The sequence below is a fragment of the Maylandia zebra genome, linkage group LG4 (genome assembly GCF_041146795.1).
Source record: "Maylandia zebra isolate NMK-2024a linkage group LG4, Mzebra_GT3a, whole genome shotgun sequence".
In the NCBI taxonomy this organism is placed as follows: domain Eukaryota; kingdom Metazoa; phylum Chordata; class Actinopteri; order Cichliformes; family Cichlidae; genus Maylandia; species Maylandia zebra.
In genome coordinates, this window is record NC_135170.1 from 36,480,659 (window position 1) to 36,497,178 (window position 16,520).

The 16,520-nt window shown below is 45.2% G+C and overlaps 2 protein-coding genes across 3 annotated transcripts in view; both read right to left on the reverse strand.

Moving 5' to 3' along the window:
* The window catches only part of LOC101471779 (nucleoside diphosphate kinase B), a 5,400-nt gene extending 306 nt beyond the window's left edge, over positions 1-5,094 (reverse strand). Inside the window, exons 1-4 of the mRNA XM_004556509.5 lie at positions 4,962-5,094; positions 2,941-3,071; positions 1,781-1,882; positions 507-619 (exon numbers count right to left, since the gene is read on the reverse strand). Of these exons, the coding sequence (XP_004556566.1) occupies positions 507-619; positions 1,781-1,882; positions 2,941-3,057 (332 nt within the window). The 5' untranslated portion in view covers positions 3,058-3,071; positions 4,962-5,094. The remainder of the gene's footprint in view (positions 1-506; positions 620-1,780; positions 1,883-2,940; positions 3,072-4,961) is intronic.
* Positions 5,095-9,127: 4,033 nt separating this feature from the next.
* rapgefl1 (Rap guanine nucleotide exchange factor (GEF)-like 1) overlaps positions 9,128-16,520 on the reverse strand; it is a 36,233-nt gene continuing 28,840 nt past the window's right edge. For both annotated transcript variants that reach the window (XM_076883509.1, XM_024802298.2), the window contains exon 16: positions 9,128-16,246. In XM_076883509.1, the coding sequence (XP_076739624.1) occupies positions 16,122-16,246 (125 nt within the window). In that variant the 3' untranslated portion in view covers positions 9,128-16,121. The remainder of the gene's footprint in view (positions 16,247-16,520) is intronic.

The window sequence follows — 16,520 nt, forward strand, 5'->3', positions numbered from 1 at the left end:
AAAAATGCGTTAAAATTTTTCACATTTTGTTAAGACTTTAAAATATTATGAATTTAAGAGATCTCATTAACATTTTGTGAGTGTTTTAGTTTTCTAATGTCTTAACACACACACACACACACACGCGCACACACACGCGCGCGCGCACACACGCACGCGCGCGCGCACACACACACACACACACACACACACAGCAGCTGGACAATGCAGTGGTAACACTACTTGCTTTTGGACCTTCAGGTCGGGGGTTTGACTCCCGACCATGGTGTGTGTGTCCAGTAAGGCTAAGTGAAATATGTTACAGTGATACTGATGATGCTACGGCCGGGGGGAGCCGGGATGGAGGACTGGGAGGAGACACTTTTATCCCACTGAGATCCTAATCTTTACTACACTGAGTTATTACTGGCTGAAAAACAACAGTGTTGTGAGTTGTGTGGGTCCGTCTGCTCTGCGTGATGTTGTGTTATAAAACAGAGGCAGTCATGTTGTGGTCGCTTGCTCACCTGCCGATGTTGATGCACAGATCACCACGGATGCTGCCGGGCTTGGAGTCAGCGGGGTTGGTCTCACCCAGCATCATCCTGGCCAGCTTCACAATGTTCTGACCCTCCCACACCTGGAATGCACAAACACACACTTACAAACAGCTGAACTGAATTTTGATGTTTACGTTGAAAGGTGAACAGTTTTAGTTCTTTTCTACTTTAGTGATACAGGAAGAACAAACCAGTGTAATCCATAGACTGTATCTAAAAGATGGACGAGACCACTGTGATGTCACCAGTTTCAGTTTTCTGTCACCATCACGTCAAATTAAATATTCTAAATTGTCAGGAACTGCCTCCTCGGTGGACTTGCTGCTCTATAGGGGGCGCTCTTGAACTCACCCAGAATAGAAGTAAAATGTAAACACTGTCTTCTAGTTTTGGACAAAAAGTCTCAAGACCACTGACAAAGTTGTATTTTAAACATAGGTTAATGAAAAATATGTCAATAAAGAGAGAATGATTATTAAAGTAGATTTTATTGAAAATAAATACATATGAAAACCAAATAAGATTTTGAAATCTATAATGATCTGTTTGAGGGGGGGTGGCGCCCCCTAGTGGCGCCCCTGCTGATAGCGCCTTCTTGGCGATTGCACCCAAAGTGTAGATCCATTAGATCCATTAACCTCACAGCAGCCATATTAATGGTCAGATCACATCATTAAAAGGCTCCAGCTGCACAAACAAGGTCCAGAGGTTCAGTTGAGGTGAAGCTAGCAGACAGCTAGCAGCTACAGCCTAAAACCTAAGTCGCCATCATCCACCTGTCACTCAAAAAGGCCACGCCCCTAATAATGCAAAATTTAAGCCTTAATACAATTTAAACAGGTGAGTTATAAAAAACAACAGCTGTTTGTGTATCAGGATGTAAACGTGTTTATTTCTGCTGTAAACGTTTAAAATGGGACTGACTCCCTGCTGCAGCCTCTAGTGGATGTCAGAGGAACTGCAGTTTTAGGTGCCTCATATTTCCTCTCAAACTCAAACTGTTTGCAGTTTTGTTTTTATCCCCTTTTGGTTGCAAACGTGTGCGAGGTCAGGCTAAATAAAGCTTGGATGATTAAAGTCTCCTATGTTTGTCCGGTGCAGGTCGGAGCACGATGCCTTGAACACGAGAGGGTGTGAATAGATGGAGAGACGAGTGAGGCAATGGAAAGAGATAAAGCGAGAAAGATATGTGTGTGATGGCGGCGCTAGAGGCGAGCTGAGTGTGTTTGTATGTGTGTTACCATGGCGAGGACGGGTCCAGAGGACATGTATTTGCAGAGTCCAGCGTAGAAAGGCATGTCCTTCAGGTCCAGGTAGTGTTTCTTCATGTGGTCCTCAGAGGCCTGAAGACACCAAATACAGGAAGTTACACATTCATCGGCGAGTCAGTCACTGGGTGGCCACGGCCCAACGACGGGACCAGTATTAAAAATGAACTTTGTGTTTTATTCAGTCAGGCCTGAAAGCAGCAACACTGAGACCATAAACTCATCAGCTGAGCATGAGGCTTCTATCCAATCTGAGCTCTTTATGAGCACAAGTGGTGAAACAAGCCCCAGTTTTTTTAAACCTGAGGTTACATCCATGTTTTATCCACACTTGGACTGCCAAGAGGAGGGGGCTGGAGGGGGAGGGGGGTATCAGGTGTTTTATTGCATGTTCATCATGAATCCACCGAGACGACTGGCTTCACTTCAACAACGCCAAGCACTCAGCCCCTGTCATCGCCTCTAATCGAACACCTCCTGTCACACCATGTTGCTTGGCTCGCTCCAGCCTTTTACATCGTCTCTAATATTTACACCGTACCGGCTCGAACACTTGGACTCTGCAGATCATCAGAGATCCGTGAGCGTGGCTTCATATGAGCAAAATTCTGAAATTACAGAATTTTCATGTAGGATACAGGAAAACAACTCAAGGTAGTGACCCTCGTCTTATTTCCTGTCATGTATTTCCTGTTCCTGTGTGGACTTTCATACTAAACAAACTGAAGTCTCGAATAATGAGCTCGCTTTGCACAAACAGGCTGCTCTAAACACTCACTTTATGCTGTTTTTTCTAATCTGGGATCTGTATGATGTCATAGAGGGAGCATAGAAGCCCCACCCACCTGCTGCTCAAATCCAGTTTTGCTAATCAAGAAAGCTGCCTTAAAGGGGGAGGAGCTTTCAGACATAGATGATGAGCGGCTGCAACGAGGCTTGGTGTGAGGTAAAGAAGGATTATTATGAATGGAACTCTGTTCTGATGAAGCTGGTTCAAAGCCTCAGTTTAAAGCTGACAGCTGCACTTTTATGAACAAATGAACTGCAGCAGAGAAGAAACGCCCCCTGCTGGTGGTCAGTATGTGCTGATCAGTTGTTTGTATGTGAGTTGTGGCGCCTGGCGTCGTTTTTACCTGCACGAATTTGGCGGCGACCAGCCTGAAGCCTCTATGCTCAAAGCGCTTGATGATCTCGCCACACAGTCCTCTCTGGACGCCATCGGGCTTCACGGCAATGAAGGTACGCTCCATGTCTGCTTAGGAGGCTGTACAGGAAACAGGAAGTGATCAGTCAGCCCACAGGAAACGAGATGAGTTCTTTGATGAGCGTTTGTTTGACAGCACACAGTGTGTCCTCAAACTAAACCATACAGAAATATTTTATATATTTTATAAATAAGAAATGTTTTATAATATATTTTTTTTAAATTTTCGATCAAATGTAAAATTTGATCGATAGTTTCCTAAACATGTTTAGATTCCTGCAGAGGAGGAGGAGCCTGCAGGGCCGAAGGCTTAAGTGTTTTTGGATGAAAAAGAAGCTGGAGATGTGTGAAGGAGACACCGCTGAGCTGAACACAAAGCACGGCCAGAAGGAGGGAAACGACCCATCTACCCCGAAAACCACATTTGTCTCATCTTTGTCTCTGTGAGTGTCTCCTCCTCCTCTTCCTCCCTCTCAGGTGTGTCTGCTTTATCCTGACACATCTCATCACATCGTCTCCTTCAGTCACAGCTCAGTGAGAGCTGCCGATATTAAATTTCCCCCTGATGTGAAACCAGAGCTGCCTCTGAGCTTCCTGGACCACATTTTCTTCTTCTCCCGGCGTAGCAACCGCCGCTCGAATCTGAGCCTGCTCATAACTCTGGACAAAGCCTCGGCGTGCCGGAGGCCCCGCTGCTAATTTTACTGCCCGCCGGAATCTGCTGGCGTGACGCCGACAGCAGCTGAGAGCAGGTGGGACGGCCTGCTGTTAGAGAACAGCTGCTCTCAGCATTTTTATACCTCCAGAAAATGTTCTCATTGTGCATATATGCATATTTAAAAATAGTCCTTGTCTGCACAAACTTGGCCACGATAATCTGAGATTTCAGTGAACTAAGTGAGACCCTGATATCTGACAGCTCTGAGGCTAAAATTTCAGCTTTAAAGATGTCATGATTGTAATGTGCTCTGAGGTTTTAAAAGTTCAGCCTCCATATGCAGAAATTATTTTATTTGCTGAAAATTTACAAAAACCTCCAACAGGCCCGTCAAACTAAAAACAAGAATCCTGATGAAAAAACGTGTTTTTGGTTTGTGAAACACTGATTTCGCAGCTCGTTCGTGCACAAGGAAACAGCTGTAGAGACGGTCAGAGAAAAAACATTTGCTGCTCCTACATCACCAATTTAACGCTTCATTTTTTACCAGATTTAAACTGCAGATTTCTGCTGCAGACTTGCGACATAATAAACATTTTTAAAACATTCATTATTCCTTTGACATGTTTTCCCTAAACTGAGTTCATTAAACTGAACATTTTTAAGACAAGTTCAAACTTTACTGTTAGAAATTCACTAGTTTCTAACAGCTGACCATAAATCTGTCTGATGTGGTCTCTCTGCCTGTGGGAATAATATGAGGCTGAGGAGAGCATTATGTTTAAAGTCAAAGACACTCTGTAAGTTCTGTCCCCGGTGGGCATGTCTGGAAAGTTCCAGTTAAAAAAAAATCAAGTTATAGTAGCATTGATTTGATTCCATTACTTTTTGGTTTTTAATTGCACCTTCATATCACATTAGCAGAGCTGTGACACCAAGAGTGCAGCGGGCTGCAAAGTTACAAAGTTTTGCAAGACTGAAGTCATTTCAAAAAGAAGCCAACAAAACGAGAATCCCACACACGATGTCACTAAATAATTTTATCATATTTAGTCTGTGAAGGCGCAGATATCATATAAAAGTGGATTATTTTTTATCAGCTGTAAAGTTTCTGTGCGGATCAGATTTTAACTGGAAGCTTAAATTTTATATTTTGACTGATTTTATACCAAAACTCAAATGTATGAGTTTGAAAATGTTTTGTAAAACATCTTTTTAATATTAGGAGAAAGTTGCTCATGAAGTAAAAATGTGATCTGCTGCATACGTGTGCGTCTGTGTTTGATAGCTACCTTGGTTCTGGGATGGGAGAAGAACTTGTGGAGACGATCTGCTGGCGGCGGGGATGTGATCACCAAGGCCACAACACCACAGAGCGGCTCTATTTAAAGGCTTCTCCGCGGGGGAGGGGCTCCAGAAATATATATATGTGTGTGTGTGTGTGCGTGTGTGTGTGTCTGTGCGTGTGCGTGTGCGTGTGTGTGTGTCTGTGTGTGCGTGTGTGTGCGTGTGTGTGTGTGTGTGTGTGCGTGTGTGTGTGCGTGTGTGTCTGTGTGTGTGTGCGTGTGTGTGTGTGCGTGTGTGCGTATGTGTGTGTGCGTGTGTGTGTGTGCGTGTGTGCGTATGTGTGTGTGCGTGTGTGTGTGTGCGTGTGTGCGTATGTGTGTGTGCGTGTGTGTGTGTGCGTGTGTGTGTATGTGTGTGTGCGTGTGTATGTGTGTGTGTGTATGTGTGTGTATGTGTGTGTGCGTGTGTGTGCGTGTGTGTGTGTGTGTGCGTGTGCGTGTGTGTGCGCGCGTGTGTGTGTGTGTGCGTGTGTGTGTGCACAGTGGGTCTAAATCTGTGTCAGTTGTTGACAGATATTTATGTGTGTATGTGTTTTTGTTTACCTGTCTTTGTGGGGACCTGTGTCTTTTCCACAACCATCCAAAATGTCCTCAAACAGCAAACATTCTTCTAAAACTGCAAACTTTAATAAAAACTCTCCACTTTAAAAGACCTCCTTTATTCACTTTTTGGGGGGTTAAAAATATCTTATTGTGTGCAACTACAAAATGTCTTCATGCACATTTAACAGTTTTATCTCTAAAATCATCAAACAGTGATTGTAGATCATCAAGCAGAGGCTCAGTTACAAAAGCAGAGAGAAAGATGTTGACATAAATACATAAACATAAATATGTTATGTTCAGGTTAGCAGTGCTGACTGTGGAGCTGATTCAAGCCATTTCACCATGTTTGGCTTGAACTCTGCGCACCACAAGCTGACCCGACCCTGCGGATCTGAGACACCTACCCAGCTCAGCAGTCATACCCCTGATATATTTTGGGCCCATACCATCGAGAGACTTAGAGACAAAAAGTGGGGCATTGCATTTTTCTCTATATTTAGCAGGACGTGAGTGGAAGGAGCTGAGAATCAGAGTAATGTGCTCTCTCTTCTTGGTGTGTGTCAGGGTTAAAGCAGCTGCAGCATTTTAAATTCATTTATACTTGTTTTATATAACGAGCACATCACAGACTGGAACCAGCTCCCAGTCTGGATTCAGCAGACAGACATCTGCTTCTAAGATCAGCCTTTCCTTTTTGCTGAAGCCCACAGTTAGGGCTGAATCCTCCCTGAGTTACACCGCAGTAGGCTGCTGGGGCATTCCCATGATGCACTGAGCTCTTTTTTTCCCACTTCCCAGGTGCTTGAACGCCAGCGCTGCACGTCATTAACCGCCATCTTTGCTGAAATCCCCGCTGTGATATCTGTTATCTAGGGTTTGTTGTTTCTGCCTGTGTTGAACCTTCTGATCTCTGAGCTCCTTGAACACTTTTCTGTCTCTGTCTTGTCTGATTTCAATTTTTCAGTTTTATTTATACAGCTCCAAATCAGAACAACAGTTGGCTCAAGGCGCTTGATATTGCAGTAGATCGTACAAGTCAAGTCTTATTGAATAAACCGTGCTGTTCATTCACTGCTGGAGCCTCTGCTGGTCATTAAAGGAACTGCAGCCCTGGATGCTGACTGTTAGAAATCTGTGAACTCGTAATAATACCGTTTCCTTTTATCCTTTCCTCGACGCTGTTTTCCGTTGCTGCTCTGTAAGTTGAAGAGGTGCAATTCTTACATAAGGGAGGGCGATTGTTATATAACAACTGAAATCGCACTCGCTTCTGTACGAGTCTTTAATCCAAAGCTCCAACCTTCACCCTTCCCCCAATTTGACCCTAAATATAAACCTTATCCTAATCAGGGATGGAAATCACCCTCCTCCCAAGGGGCACGCGGTCGGGTCAACAGTCCTGAGGAGGGGACAAAGGGATCCTATCAGCTGAAATGAAAACACACACCCCCTGATCACGCACACACTCCACCTGCTAATGCTCTTATACTGTGATGCACTTGGAGCTGCAGAGCCACAGCTGTGAGACCTCTTCTTTGCTTTCACTGACCCACAGAGTCCCTCTATCCCCACAGGACTGCTGTCTGTCTTAACTTCAGGTTCAAATCTTCCCCAGAGGGCAGGCTGACCTGAGAGTTAAAAACGCTCCAGATTCCTTCAGCTGCAGTAAAATGATCAGTGTGGCTGTTCAACCAGCTGTTACCTGCTCAATGTCAGGTGATCGTTGCTAATCAGAAAACCAGGACACAGTATTCATATGTATGCGGTGCAACTTAAAAAACAAAGAAGCAGCAAAAAAAACACTGAATATACTTCAGTAAGTAAGAAATAAGTAGAAATATGTATTTCAATAATAATTAATGTGGTATTACTACTGCAGACATTTGAGGTTATTCTACACTAATAAGTCATATTCTCTGAAATCCTGTGCTGGTGCTGGCTGCTCTGTGAGGCCAGAAACAGAAACTTACACCTCAATTTAATATTTATAAAAGAATAAAAAATCATCTGAATTAAAAGCCTTGTGCAGCATGGGTCTCGATCAATACCATGAAGGGATTCGACATATAAAAACAAAGGTGCTGTGTCGGCTGTGGTCATGCTAGTCTAAGCAGCTCGGAAAGAAAGTGACCGAGCTTTTTGAAGTTTTGAGCAGACCTCTCATCAGAGGTGAAACCATAGTGAAGACATCCAATCACTTCTTTCCAAGCTCCTCCGACCGTGTGTGGGTGACAGGATGGAGCTGGCCTATCATGCTGGTTTCCATCCAGACCAGGATCATCTACAAGGCTCAGGTTTCCCAGCAGCTCAGAGACAGTAACAAACTGCAGCCACAAGATGGCAGCAATGTACAGGATGCTGCAGGAAGAAGCCGATGACTTTGTACCATTTATTCCGAGAATTTTTTATTTTTTCACTGAAAGGCAGACAGTAAACATTAACGAGTGATCTGCGCTGTTTCAGTGAAGGTTAACTGTGAGGGCACTGGTTATGGCAGAATTTGTAATAATTATTTTGCACAGCTTTTACTCTGAACATCTGGACAGACACCATATTGTCTAAAAATTCACTCTCCCATCCAAATCATTGCATTCAGGTGTATCATTTACCTGCATGGTCACAGGTGTATAAACTCGAGCATCTAGCATGCAGACTGCTTCTCAGGAGCTCAGCTTGGTCCAGCGTGCTGCTGTCGTAGGCTCTGCAGAGCCAACAGATACAGACCTCTGAACGTCACATGGCCTTCAGATGAGCTCAACAAGTTTTGAGTTTCCATGGTGACCAGCTGTATCCAAGCCTTACATCATCAAGTGTTGATGCAGTGGTGTAGAACACGCCGCTGGACTCTAGAGCAGTGTCAGCGTGTTCGCCGGACTGACCAATCACGCTTCTCCATCTGGCGATGGACGAGCGAGTCTGGGTTTGGCGGTTGCCGGGACAACGGTACTTGTCTGACTGCGCTGTGTAAAGTTTGGTAGAGGGGGGGTTATGGTGTGGGGTGTTCTTCAGGAGTCTTCGTGCTTCAGCAGACCGAGACACTGCGGACACCTTCGTGTTCCCAGTATGTGGGACCAGTGTGGGGATGGCTCCTTCCTGTTCCCACATGACTGCACACCAGTGCACAAAGAAAAGTCCACAAGGACACGGACGAGCCGGTTTGGTGCGGGAGGACCGGCCTGCACAGAGTCCTGACCTCAGCCTGATCCAACACCTTTGGGACCAATCAGAGCGGAGACTGTGAGCCAGGCCTTCTCCTCCAACACCAGTGTGACCTCACACATGTGCTTCTGGAAGGATGATCAACACTCCCCATAAACACTCCTGAACCTGAGGAAATCCTTCCAGGAGACGTCCAGCTGCACACGGTGGGCCGACATCATATTCCACCCTGTGGATGTTCAGTGTCCTGATACAAAAACAAACAGAATACTGTCCCTCACACGATAACACGTCTGTCTCTATAATTTTATATTAGCTGCAATCATTAATCAGCTGAGCTGAGGCTCACAGAGACCCCACCGAGGACTAATGACTAATACAAGAACACCAACAGGAAGTGACGAGGCTTTGTGTTGTTGTCCAGAGGTTTTATTTCAGTGTCTGTAGTGTGACAGCAGGTCTGCGGGAGGCGGGGCCTCTCGCTGGTTGGCTTTACTTTCAACCCTCCCCTCAGAGCTGCCTAATCAATAGCTCTCCAATCAGCAGAATTATCCACAGCCTCTCTACGCTCGTCTTCTCTCTGCTTTAACATTTGATGTGTAACAATTAAACATCTCGAGATAAAGTGCAGTAATACAAATAATCTGAGTGTTTTCATTTTATGGAACAAATATGACAAAAGGTTCAACCAAGAAGAGAGAGAGTGAGTTCGTATGTGTAATGTTGTAATTATAGGAAACAGTAATGAGAACAACCTGAACCGTAACATTAATAATTATGAGCTTAATTCAATGATATACAATTAAAAACATATTTTCACAACAGTGTGGAAGCTGTGGGTTGTAATTTTTTTAATGGTTCAGCTTTTTACTTGATATATTTTAAAAATTTGAAACTTGCTCTTGAACGACTCCTGTTCCATGATAATGTAATACAATGAATTTAAAAATTACAAATAAAACTGGAATTTCGCTGTGAAACGTCCGTCCAGTCTGACGCTTCTCTTTGTACAATTATACACAAATTATTTCAAGAACAGTCACAGTTTTGTAATACAGTCGTCCCTCATTTATCGCAGGAGTTACGTTCTAAGTAGCCAACTTTTCACACTTTTCTCTTGTTTAAACACTCTGAAAGTTCAAACCTTTGTAGAAAAATAAGTCCAGCATTACAGAATGTTTTCAAAGCCTCTTTTCAGGTCCAGAAAACAGGAACAGAGCAGCTGCCACAGAATCAGCATTAATGAATCAATAGTACGGAAGTGGAGGAAGCAAGAACGAGTTGAGTAAAGTTTGACTTTTCTGACTGTTTTGTTTCGCTTAATGCGCCTTATAATCAGAAAAATACGGTAACTTCCACCGTCCTTTAGCCTGTCCAGAAGTCCAACTTTTTGTGCGATGGTTAGCGTCTTCGCTGCCTTCTGGGTGCTCGCGCAGGAGCCTTTGTGTTTGTTGGGGAGAAAACAAACATACAGTACAGCACCGCAGAGTCACACTGCTGGGACTGAAGATCTATGTAAATGTGACAAGCTGAACCCTGTACAGGAGACACGGCACGGAGGAGAGTGATTGGCAGTGGTCTACAGCCAATCAGGACACAGAAGGTGCTGTAAAAGAAGAAGAGAAACAAAGCAGCGACGGGTGAACTGCGTTACAGCGAGGGACCACTGTATTAGAACGTGACGTTTTAAATCATTACATTGCATAATTATTAGTTATAATAATTATAAAACTCACAAAAAATGAAAGCTAATTTTCAGCTTAAAATTACTTTGTGTAATAAAACTTTTTTAAAATGACTTTTTTCATGTAATGTGATAAAGTTCATTTATTTATCTCATGATATTGAACCCTGAGAAAATCTTAAACACTTTCAACCTATTCTCAGAAGTTCCACAAATTAATATTTATAATATTAATAATGTTTCTTATTATACAAACTTCATGTGACACTGACTTTTTAAAACGATCAGAGACAGTTATAACAGAAAAACTTCATTCTTGAAATCAAATTCTTTTTATTGTTGTTCTCTTATTTCTGGAAATCTAAAATAAAATCTAACGATTACATTTTTTCCTGTAAAACTGCAAATGTCATATTTTATTATTTTTATATTATTATTAAAGTGCTGTTTAACCATACATGAAAATCTTTGAGTGTTTTGTGTTACGATGCCATCCCTCCGAGCCCCGCCCCCATCAGACCTCTGCTCCACTGACATCGTCTGTCTGACGTCACAGAAATAAGGACTCGTTATCGATGTAAACAACCACTTATGTACAAAAAAAGAAGAAACAAAAAGAACCCAAAGCTTTAGATAGAAAACAACAGAACGGTCAAACTGAGGCGTTAACTGTACAATTCATAAAGTCAGAATCATTTCTTTCTGTCATCACTTTACACTTTATCTCACTTTTACAAATAGAAAACACCAAATTAAAGTTTCTCCTTGAGTTAGTGCTGCTCTCTCTCCGCTCATACATAAAATATAGTCTCCGTTAGTATTTTCCTATTTACACGGATGCAATATGTACACTTTAATTTTTTCAGTGTTTTTGTTCAGGCGACAGCGCAGACGGCCTCGACCCAAGAGGCCGCCCGCCTTCCAGAATCATGGATCCCAGCGAAGTGCAGGCAGAAACCGTGATTGGTCAGTGAAACAGGAAGGTTTGCCGCAGGAGGTTGTGAGATCGGAAATGTGCGAGATGAGGTTTGCTTAAATCAGGGTAGAGTCGAGACTCAGGACATCCGTTTCTGCCGGGGACGACGGTGGGATCCACGATAGAGCGCCTGACACCCAGGAAGTGGTCCTGAGAGAGCCACCGGCAGACTAGTGATGATCTAATAGTAATCTTCGCTGGGTTTCACACTTTGTACCCGCCAAAACCACCGCTAACGTCGCCGCCTCGACAAGACCTTTAATATCAAATAAAGAGTTCTTCAACTCTGGAGGGAACAATGCAAATCACAGGGAGCTGCTCTGGACCTCCGATTTTTGGGAACATTTTATAGTTCAAACGTTGAACGTGTTGTTGTTGGGATTCGAGACAGAGAGAGCACACTTGCGAATTCTGAGTCATCATCCATTGAACTTCAAATTTCTTCAGTTTAAAACTCATTTTCTTGGAAGTTGAGACTCAAACGGCAGCGTTTAGGTTCTACTTGAATTTCTAATTTGAGTATTTGAATTTAAAACTTGTTTTCTGGGGAACTGAAACAAACCTGCGAACTTTGTGTGGCTCTGATTTCTGACGAGTGAGAACGACTGAATATAACGTTCAGGCTCAGATAGCTATCCCAGCACACCGCCTGTTCTCCTACAGTGACCAGTAGTTTCTGCAAATCTGCAAGCCACTTTGCAGACCACCTCAACTCCTGTCGTTTATGCCTTTACTGAAGCCATGAAAAAGCACTGAAGCTTTAGTCAGACTTGCTTTCTTGGGTTTGCTGTTGGACATTTGGACTCCTTGTAAAATTTTTATCTCTCAAATAGTGAAATTCAGAGTTTGACTTAAACCTCAAATTAACTTTTTGCAGTCTTCAATCTGGATTTCTGTCTCATTTTTTGGGAAACACAAACGTGTTCCTGAAAATTCAAACTTGCATTCCTCGGAGCTCCATATCGGATAAAAGGTCTTGTTGAGCTGAAGACGTTTTGAAGCTCTCGTCCGGTCCAGAATCAAGTAACCTGCACGGTCAAGCTGGGACTAAAAGCCTCAATTTGACGAGTGAAAATGAGGCATTACTCAGTGCTTAAACCACCAGGTTCTTCCCAAAAGCCCGGTTTAAGTGAAGGGGACTCACAGAGGTACGAGCAGCTCTGGGCTGTGCTGAGGACTCGTTTCTGGACGGGACCGGCCTCGCTTTCATAAACAGGATGTTATGGTACAGATGGAGAATGAAGAAGTCTCACTGACCACCAGAGCTGAGCACAAAGAACGTTTTCAAACCATTTACACGTTTTCAGCTGAGCCGCCCTGACGCAGCGAAGCTTCAGTCCAACAAAGAGATCGGGCTCATCAGACCGAGTCAAAGAAAAACGTGATGACGCAGCAGGAAAAGACTTCCAGCTCCCGAACGTCTTCCATCTCCAAAAACCTTCTGTTCAGACTGAAGGATGCTGTGAACTTGATGATTTTGTTACGTTCCCCTGAAAGGGTCCAGGCGATAAGGGAAAGTACCAAAAAGTGTCCGGATCAGAAAAAGGAGACAGAGGCAAAATGAGACACGCCTCAGATCACTGAGACTGTCCTCACAATCGAGGATTCGGCCGAGAGAAGCGAGCACGGACGTCTGGAAGTCTTTTCCTGGGAATCAGATTTTTTAAAAACTCGACGTGAACTGAAGAAAGAAGAAGGCGTCAGCCTTTTGTCCTTTTGTCTCGACGGTCGGCAAGGTGTGCTTCGGGCAGCGCGCCTACGGAGGCCCACAGAGGACACGTAGGACATTCACTCTGTGGGCAAAGAGCGGCGGGCGGTATACGATGGAGTAGCCGAACCAGCTGAGCGACGTCAGCTCTCCGGCACACCTGTCCAGGGTCTAACCTTCTGTACCACCTGACCCGCAGGCCATTAAAAGTCGAGCAGAAGGACTTCAGACTGACTTTCTTCTTCTTTGCCGTCAGGTGAGCGGCTCTTTGACGTCTGCGCTCAGGCCTGGCGGTGCTCACAGCATAAAAACAACAGCTCTGTAGATTCTATTATTATCATTATTATTATTATTATTATTATTATTGTTGGAGTAAATATGACTGAAGTGTGATCAGCTGTACAAACACAGAACCAACCAATTGCAACACAGCTGAACTGAACTCTACTGAAAGCAAGAAAAGGAGTAAACAAAACCTCTGTGTGTCTCTGAGCCCTGAGGTTCGCCAAAGTGCTTCGTTGACGCCATGCGCTGACCGACCGGCTTCGCTTCCCGCCACTACTCTTATTGCCGTGGATCCCGACCACCCCGATGCGCCGAGTCAACCGAAGGGAGGGCAGCTCTGTGAGGGCGGTCAGGGGTCCTTCCTTAAAGCCGATTGGTTGGTCGGTGTGACAGCAGTTAGATCCAAGCGTTGAGCGAAGAAGTGTTTCCGCCCACTTCTCTGTGTCCGTGACTTCGGCATGAGCGCAGCCGATCGGCTGTCACGTGATCATCAGTCCAATCAGCCAACGACCAGCAGCGTTCTTAAAGGACCAGACCCGTGTTTTCCTTCAGCTCGACGGATTCCCGACCCTCAGAGGAGAGGTGCATTCTGGGTAGAGAGAAAGAACCTGATAAACTCCGAGCATCGTACCAACTTCAGGTTTTACAGCGCGGTGTCAAACATACGGCCCGAGGGCCAGAAGCAGCTCGCCCAAAGATAAGTAAAACCTGCGGCTAGTGAGTGAACCTGGTGTGGACGCAGGTTTGTGACGCACACTGTTAATCGTCGTAAGAGCGCTCCGGTCACCGGTGGGACCTATCCTCAGTTTAACCGGACAAAACGCCGCCACACACTGAGAAACCACCATGAAGCGCGACGTTGCGCCAGAGCCGCCAAGACCGCTCGATTAATGCGAGATGACTTATTCAATATGTTATCATGCTTGAAGTATTCTAACCCTAAAACCTTCCATCGATCGGTGTGAATCACTTTTGTTCAGAGAATCAGAGGATTGTTAGTTTGATCAGATCAGAGAAGCTTATCTGGAAATGTGTGTAACTTCACACTTCACTGAAGTTTCGCAGTTAAGCGTCACGAACAGGCTCAAACCTCCTTTTTACATCAGAACGACTGAAAATCTGAATTAATGACACGAAAAGACGTCGGTCATAAAGCAGCATGAGGACAAACACTGGTTGCTCCTCGAGCGTCACTGGAACACGACCTTTGTAAGAGCCGCTCATCTTTAAGTGTCGCAGTCACTTCTGTTTTATTTCCTGCTTCTTTTATTCCTCAGGTTTTCCTCATGTCTCTACTTTGTCTGCACCTCAGCCTGATTACAGATTTGGTCTTTGACCTGTCTGCACTGCTCAAAACACACTGGTTTTACTGGTTCATTTCATCTGCTCTCAGATCAGACTGTAGCCGCTAGAAACCCTTTCAGTATAAGAGCCTCAGAGTGAACAGAACTGAACCTGAAACAGACCCCATTCCCACGTTCAGCTGAGCGACAGCCGAGAGGTTTAAAAACACGGGCGTGGTCCTTTAAAAGCTGACGGGCGCTGACCTTCATCAAAGTCCTGAAACAGAAACACCGAGGTGCTCTCCGGAGTCGTACGGTAGAAAACCAGCATCTACACGTCCTCGAACGCACCGCGATGACCTCACACAGTGTCCGTGGTGTGTCTGACATGGTCAGTGAATGCATCATCAGAGTCCGGTGTGTTCAGGAATGTTCTGGAAAGCTCTGATGTGAGAGAAAGTGGCTGACTTTGACAGAAAACTCGATGAAATGCACGAGATCCAAACTCGTATCCGGGAGTTTGAAAACTGGACCAGTTCCACCTGCAGGAGAGCTGCTCCGGTTTCACCGGGTCCACACCTGCAGCTGCTCCTCAGCCTGTGGACGCTCGTGGATCTCAGAGCTGAAGAATCCAAGATGGCTGTTAAAGAAACGCCGCCATTGTCAGCTCCACACTTCTGCTCATTTCACGTGGTCGAGGCGCTCTGAGACCTGGAACGTCTTTACTCTCGCCGTCTTAGGCGCTCACAGCGGCTGAAGGTCAGCCGTCAGATTGTCTGCAATCTGAGTGGTCGAGTGCCACAGGAGGAAAAGCAGGAGGCGGAGCCTGGAGTCGGAGAGCATTCAGTCCCGACTCGTGTTTGGAGTTTCTCTCTCCACGTATGGTTTCAGCACTTTCTGATTTACAGGTTAATCTGATTTGATTTCACATTTAAATGTTTGGCTCGATGAGCACTCGGGGGTTTCGTGCCGCGGTGCTCGGACGTCCACTAAACAGATAAACTGAGGTTTGAATTTCGGTGTTTGGGCTTTGAAATGACTCTGACTGCAGCTCCAGCTTCAAAGTGTCGTGCTGATGCAGGACAGTTGTTGGGTTTAGGCTTCAGGTTCTGGATGGTCTGGGCTCACGGATACTCGTCTCGCGAGATCTGCTTTTTCTTTATTTTTACTTTTAATCCTTTTCCAAATCCTTTCAGTCCTGAAAGCTTCCTGAACGTTCCTGTGAATGAGAATTCCCACTTTTTAGGGGTAAATGGCCTCTGAGTGCAGAGCAAGGACTGCCGGTCCCTGGAAGGGTCCCAGCAGAACTCCTCTGAGGGTGTAAACGTGAAGTCTGGACCGCAGCTCGAGTCCTCTGTAGTGTTGTTTGAGGAGGAGGAGGAGGACTGAAGCGTCCAGGCTTGGCGTCCTGTCTTCCTCTCCCTCTGACGTCCTCAGCTCCTCCTCCTCCTCCACCTTCCTCCCTCTATGTGTCTTTGGGCTCCAGCTTGCAAGACATGTCGAACAGCAGGTTCTGGTTGTCGATCACCTGCAGCTGCCGCACGTAGGCCTTGGTCTGCAGGTGGGAGGGAGACATCTCCGTATCTATGGCTACCAGAAAAAAAAAGAAAGAAACAGCTGTTAGTGATGCAGGGCTGCAGTGTGATAAAGCTGCCACCAGGGGGAGACAAACCCCACAGAGCTGCAGACGTCCTGCTTTTACTTTATTCTATTTGTAACTTTACTGAGTGTGTGTGCGTGTGTGTGTGTGTGTGTGTGTGGGTGTGCGTGTGGGTGTGTGCGTGTGTGGGTGTGCGTGTGCGTGTGTGTGGGTGCGTGTGTGTGTGTGTGTGTGCGTGTGTGTGTGTGTGCGTGTGTGTGTGTG